We start from the raw sequence: 6,892 nt of genomic DNA, 5'->3' as shown, positions 1-6,892 counted from the left end.
ACTTTGTAGACCAGGCTGGCCTCGAACTCAGAAATCCGCCTGCCTCTGCCTCCTGAGTGCTGGGATTAAAGGCGTGCGCCACCACGCCCGGCTCTGCTGTGCCATCTTACCAGGTCACCCTAAACAAAAAAAGTTTTGTTTTGAATAAAAATTTACTAGTTGGGTGTAGTGGTGCCAGCCTTTAGTCCCAGCACTCAGAAGGAAGAGGCAGGTATATCTCTACATTCCAGGACAGCCAGGGCTACCCGGAGAAACCCTGCCTCAAAAAGCCAAAATAAATGAATAAAAAAGATGTATTTCTTTCCATATAGGTATTTATATAAACTAGGCTGATTTCAGACTCAGGACTATCCTGACAGAGCCTCCTGAGTACTAGGCATATAGGTATAAACCACCATATTTTTATTTGTGTATGTGCAGGTGCCCAGGGAAGCCAGAGGAGGGGGTCTTCTCTGGAGCCACTGGCAGTTTTGAAAATATCCAATGTGGGTGCAGAATTGAACTTAGGTCTTCTAAAAGAACAAGCAAGCACTTTGACCTGTTTATCCATTTCTACACTACTCCTCCCAAGTTGTATTTCAGGAAGCCTAGGCTAGCCTAAGACTTCCTCAAGTAGCCAAGAATGACCTTGAATTTTTGATCCTCTGTCTTCCTGACCTGGTTTATGTACTGCTTTAGCTCAAGCCTTTGTACATAGCAGGCAAGCATTTTTTATTTTATTTTTTTAATTTTTATCGCTGGGCAGTGGTGGTGCACACCTTTAATCCTAGCACTTGGGAGGCAGAGGCAGGCGATTTCTGAGTTTGAGGCCTATACAGAGAAACCTTGTTTCTAAAAAACAAAACAAAAAAGGTTTTTATTTATCTTATGTGAGTACAGTCTCTGTCCTCAGATATACCAGAAAAGGGCATGAGATCCCATTACTGATGGTTGTGGGTGCTGGGAGTTGAACTCTGGACCTCTTAAGTGCTCTTAACCACTGAGCCATCTCTTTATCCTGTAGGCAAGCACTACCAACAGTAACATTCCTAGTCCCCACACAGACGCTGCCCTTTGTGTGTCTTTTTGAGACATAGCAAGTTTTAGGAGGCCAAGGCTATAAAGCATGACTGTTTCAAAAATAAGTGAAAGAGACTCACTTAAGGCCTAGGTGGTGGTGGTGGCAGCACACACCTTCATTCCCAGTGCTTGGATGTTTGATTCCAAGTTTGGAAATACACAAGAAAAATTATCAGTAGACAGTCTAAACTCGGTATTTTGGCCTTGATTTACTGCCCGACAAATGGCTGTGGGGAGAGGGCAGCTGTGCTTTTCATCTCTGCAGGATGGCTTTATTTCTTTTGCTTCTCTCATTTAGCAGGAAATTTATAGGACTGTGACTGAGTAAGGGAGATGGAGAACTTTAAAGCAACTGGATAAAGAGATAGTGCTTTGCAGAGCATTCCAGTGGTATAGATGTGACTAGTTACATCATGGCACCTTAAGCTCCTGTCAGACTTACTGTCTACAATACCAACCAGATAGTGTTGCTGAGTGCTAGCCTGAGTAGTTAGTTGTTTGTAGCCATATCCTATGTATTTGTCAGTGATGAAATGTATAGCCTAGTTATGTACCAGGCCATACCATCCACCGACTGGTGTAAGTCAGTTGTTCCTGACTTGTGGGTGATAACCTCTCTGGTGGGGGGAGGGCGGGGTGACCCTTTCACATGGTTGCCCAAGGCCATTGGGGAACATTTTACATTACTAAGCACAGATTCGTAACAGTAGCAAAATTAAATTTATGAAATAGAATAATTTTATGGCTGGAGGTTACTACAACCATAATATTTTGAAGGGTCATAGTACTAGGTTCGGAAGCTTGAGACCCCAGTGTTCTAAGAAATCACTCAATGAAACATTTCTTTATTAAGTATCTAAAGAAATACTTATAGCCGGGAGTGGTGGCGCACGTCTTTGATCCCAGCACTCGGGAAGCAGAGGCAGGTGGATTTCTGAGTTTGAGGCCAGCCGGGTCTACAGAGTGAGTTCCAGGACAGCCAGGGCTACACAGAGAAACCCTGTCTTGAACCCCCCCCCCAAAAAAAAAAAAAAAAAAAAAAAAAAAATTGGTTTTTTTTCCAGATAGTTTATGTAGCCCTGCCTATCCTAGAACTCGCTCTGTATACCATGCTGACCTCAAACTCGGAGATCTGTCTGCCTCTGTCTCGTAAGTACTAGGATTAAAGGTATGTACCACCATTGCCCAGCAAGATTTATTTATGTATGTATTTTTTTGTCAGACATAGGAATATTCTGTCTACATGTCAGAAGAGGGAATCAGATTCCTTATAGATGGTTATGAGCCACCATGTGGTGGCTGGGTATTTAACTCAGGGCCTCTGGAAGAACAGCCAGTATTCTAAACTGCTGTGCCATCTTTTTTTGTTTTTTTGTTTTTTTTTTTTTTGGTTTTTCGAGACAGGGTTTCTCTGTGTAGCCCTGGCTGTCCTGGCACTCACTTTGTAGACCANGCCTGCCTCTGCCTCCCAAGTGTTGGGATTAAAGGCGTGCATCACCACTGGGACCAATGTCCTCTTTCATTATGAGAACTAAGTGCTTTAGAGTGCAGATTCACAAGAGACTATTAAGATGTGTTTGACACACAGGCAAATGCCAGATTGTCCAAGGTTAACACCAAAATGAGAAGAAGCTGCTGGGGTGTGCTGTTGGTGTGGTCCAACATGAAAGAACCCCTGCTGGGTGTATGAACTAGGTACAGGGTTCTAGTCCTCTAGTCCCAGACTTGGATCTTCAAAATCCACATAAAAAGCAAGTGGTCAGGGCGCTTACCTCAACAAGCTGCATCAGTAAGTTCAGCAAGAGACCCCCCGCCTCAGTAAAACTTGGTGGACACGTGCATACCCTTACATATATACAAACACGCACTCAACCTTTCAAGTGTTTCTGTAGTCACTGGATATTGTAGTCACTTATCAATATTAAATTAAACTGAAGTTGGGAAGAACAAGATTCTAACAGGCTGACAGTTACAGGACAAGATGTTAGTCTTGTGTGTTGGCCGACACTTGTAATCCCAGCACCAGACAAGCGACAATGATCAAAGTTCAGTGTTAACCTGGGTGACATGGATCCTATCTAGTAAGAACGAAAAAAAAAAAAAAGGTTGATAACTCAGTTGGATAGTGCTGGACAGACAGCTCATCAGCCAAGAGCACTGACTGCCCTTCCAGGGGTTCTGAATTCCCAGCAACCACATCGTGGCTCACAACCATCTGGAATGGGACCTGATGTCCTCGTTTGGAGTGTCTGAAGACAGCAACAGCGTAATCACTCATTAATAAAAACTCAGATGGAAAGTTGGGAGAAGCCGGGCGTGGTGGCGCACGCCTTTAATCCCAGCACTCGGGAGGCAGAGGCAGGCGGATTTCTGAGTTCGAGGCCAGCCTGGTCTACAAAGTGAGTGCCAGGACAGCCAGGGCTACACAGAGAAACCCTGTCTCGAAAAACCAAAAAAAAAAAAAGGAAAGTTGGGAGAACACTGGGCTAGAATGCACAGGCCTTAGTTTAAGTCCTAGTACCACAGAAGCAGAACCCTGCCATCACATTAGCTAAAGTCCATGATGGCCAGATTCATGGAGGCCATCCACCATTTGTGTGTCTGTGGAAACCAGAAGAGGACATGGGTTCCTTGGAGCCAGAGTTACAGATGATTATGTTCAGAGGGCATGGGTGCTAGGAAGTAAATCCCATTATTCTCTGAGAAGAGCAGCACTCTTAACTGCTGAGCCATCTCCCCAGCTTGTACTGCCTGAAGAAAAATGCTTTGAGTATTTTTTGATAAAGACCACTTCAGGCTGGGCAGTGGTGGCGCACACCTTTAATCTCAGCACTTGGGAGGCAGAGGCAGGTGGATTTCTGAGTTCAAGGGCAGTCTGGTCTACAGAATGAGTTCCAGGACAGCCAAGGCTACACAGAGAAACCCTGTCTCAAAAAACCAAACCAAACCAAACAACAGCAACAACAACAAAAAAGAAATATGTGTCTCTGGGCACAAAGACCTAAGTGCAGGTGCCAGCATCAGTAAATAACGGAGTTGGACCCCCTAGAGCTCTAATTACAGGGGTGATTGGGGTTTTTCCCATGAGCAATGTGTTCTATTTTTTTTTTTTTAGATTTATTTATTATTATATGTAAGTACACTGTAACTGTCTTCAGACACACCAGAAGAGGGCGTCAGAGCTCATTACAGATTTTTGTGAGCCACCATGTGGTTGCTGGGATTTGAACTCAGGACCTCCGGAAGAACAGTTGGTGCTCTTAACTGCTGAGCCATCTCCCTAGCATGGCAAGGTTATGCCACAGGTCAAGAAAGCCACAGATGCCTGTGAAGTTGGTTCCAAGGTTTAAAAGTAAAAATGGAGCCGGGCGTGGTGGGGCACGCCTTTAATCCCAGCGCTTGGGAGGCAGAGGCAGGCGGATTTCTGAGTTCGAGGCCAGCCTGGTCTACAGAGTTCGTTCCAGGACAGCCAAGGCTACACAGAGAAACCCTGTCTCGAAAAACCAAATAAATAAATAAATAAATAAATAGAAGTGACTCAGAAAAGTAACTCAGATCTGGCTTTGTCCTTTGTGGGCCACTTTCAAGGTTTAAAAGTATATCTAGGCTGTTGTCTCAGTTTAGTGCACGAAATGGTGTAGAACAGAGTGCCTGCAGCCACTTCAGCCACATTCATTATAGATGGCTGAGACCTCTATATAGAAAGACTTGGAGCCGGGCGGTGGTGGCTCATGCCTTTAATCCCAGCACTTTGGAGGCAGAGGCAGGTGGATTTCTGAGTTGGAGGCCAGCCTGGTCTACAAAGTGAGTTCCAGGACAGCCAGGGCTATATAGAGAAACCCTGTCTCGAATCCCCCCCACCAAAAGACAGATATCATCCAACTGAGTGTTTAAAACATAATGCCAATTCCTCAAACTTTTTGGTGACAACATATGCTGATGCCATCCAACTAAGGTACTTCATAAAACATGTTTTCAGATAACTATATTTGGAAGTGTTATCAGTAAATAATTTCCCAGCAATACAAAATACAGAATGATGTGCCAGTTCCTAACTATATGTGCAGCAATTATAAATGCTCAAATATTACTATATTAATAAACAGGCCATTTAAAAGACTAGGGCACAAGATTGAGCCTACAGTGTCCATCTATAGTCATGAAGCTGTGGCAGGCACTTTTGAGAAGCTGAACTGAGGAAAGAGGGCTGCTGCTAAGACGAAGATGCATGCTGCAGTGGTGCATGCACCATGCAATTCCAGCACTGAACAGTGGAGGCATAGGACTCAAAGTTCTAGGCCAGACTGGGCAACACGGGAAGGGGAAGGAGACCTGGTTGGGGAAAAAAAAAAGGACAGAAATCAAGAATTAGAAATCTATAATTTTATTAAGACAAAAACTGACAGTATGGTATGAACTTTACACTTAAACAGAAATTTTCACATACATCTTAACACATGCTGAAAAAGATTTTACAATGTAGTTCTATTTGTAGGTCTAGACAATACTAAAAATTGATGGATCTCATGATTCAAGACAGTATTTTGGACATCAGTTAATCTGAAGATTTTGTATTCTCAAGTGAACCACTACCCCAATATGAAAGTTAAACTCCTGAGACCAGGGCTTGTGAAGTCATTCAATCCTTGAATTGACTCAATGGAATTTGTGCTGTCAGTAACTGAACCTGCCACAAGCAGTTTCAGGGTTCAAAGCTGAAAATAAAAAAAAAAAATTAAAAAAACAAAAAAACGAAAGAAAGAAAAGGAGAAAAAAGAAGAGAAAAGAAAGGGGGGGGGGGCTCCAAGAGTTTCTACCCTGAGAGCAAAGGCCCTTTTCTCCATCTCCCATAGGCCCTCCTGCAATACTTGAGCCAATGGCTTAGATGGACAAACTGATAAGACTTTGTAATTGGAAAAAGTTTTTTTTCCCTCCAATTTCAAGAATTAGCACCTCTAAGGCAGAGTAGTCTGCCTCTATATACTCTCCTATAACCTTTCCCTCTCCAGTCAGTTTCCATCATCAAATGGCAGCTTTGGTAACTCAGAACTGGCTTTGTCCTTTGTGGGCCACTTTGAGCTCAGGTTGGGAGCACCTTGGCTGTAAGTTTTAGGATTAACAGACTTTTTTTTTTAACAGTCTCTCATAGTCCTTATTTATGGTGCCAATGACATTTTTTTGAAAAGGCAAAATATTCTGGATATAGAACCAATTTATTAGTTAGCTGTTCTACTATTTCATCATTTCCCCAATCAGGCCCCAAATTTTAACCAAAATGATTCTACCCATCTCCCTTCCTCCCTGCCCCAACCCTCCCACCCCCAATTAATATACCAGTAATAGCCAAAAACTACACACATGCTAGGTTGTAAAAATGCAGTTAACACTATCGGGAAGAAGGCTGTGGGTTGTGGAGATGCTCTTTGAAGATCGACAGTATCTTTGCTTTCCCACACCCCAGTTCTGCAGGTTTTGTCCTTCATGGAAGGCCCACTGCTTCCTTAGCAAAGCGCAGAACAGGTTGCCTTGAAACACTTACCCTTCCCCTCCACTGGGATGGGTGTGCAAACTATACAGCTTGAACAATTTAAAGCACTTGGGCAGCTGCAGGACACACAAACTATGCTGGCTCTTCAAAGGACATCTTCTCAAGCCACCTCTATGGTGTCAAGACAAGTATAACTCCTTCCCTCCCCCTTGAAACCCACAGTCAGAGGTGACAGGGGCTGGTACTCAACAGGGCTAATTCTTGTCGTCTTTTTTGTCATCATCCTCTGAGGGGTAGGAATGCCACGTTAGCCTTTCCTCATAGAAGGATATGACAACCTGTGGG

General features: G+C 43.7%; 1 protein-coding gene across 1 annotated transcript in view; it reads right to left on the bottom strand.

Moving 5' to 3' along the window:
• Window positions 1-5,427: 5,427 nt before the first annotated feature.
• The window catches only part of Cbx1 (chromobox 1), a 20,174-nt gene continuing 18,709 nt past the window's right edge, over window positions 5,428-6,892 (bottom strand). Inside the window, exon 4 of the mRNA XM_021178058.1 lies at window positions 5,428-5,774. Within this exon, the coding sequence (XP_021033717.1) occupies window positions 5,762-5,774 (13 nt within the window). The 3' untranslated portion in view covers window positions 5,428-5,761. The remainder of the gene's footprint in view (window positions 5,775-6,892) is intronic.

The sequence above is a fragment of the Mus caroli genome, chromosome 11 (genome assembly GCF_900094665.2).
Source record: "Mus caroli chromosome 11, CAROLI_EIJ_v1.1, whole genome shotgun sequence".
Taxonomy (NCBI): Eukaryota; Metazoa; Chordata; class Mammalia; order Rodentia; family Muridae; genus Mus; species Mus caroli.
This window is presented reverse-complemented; position numbering and strand designations above follow the sequence as displayed.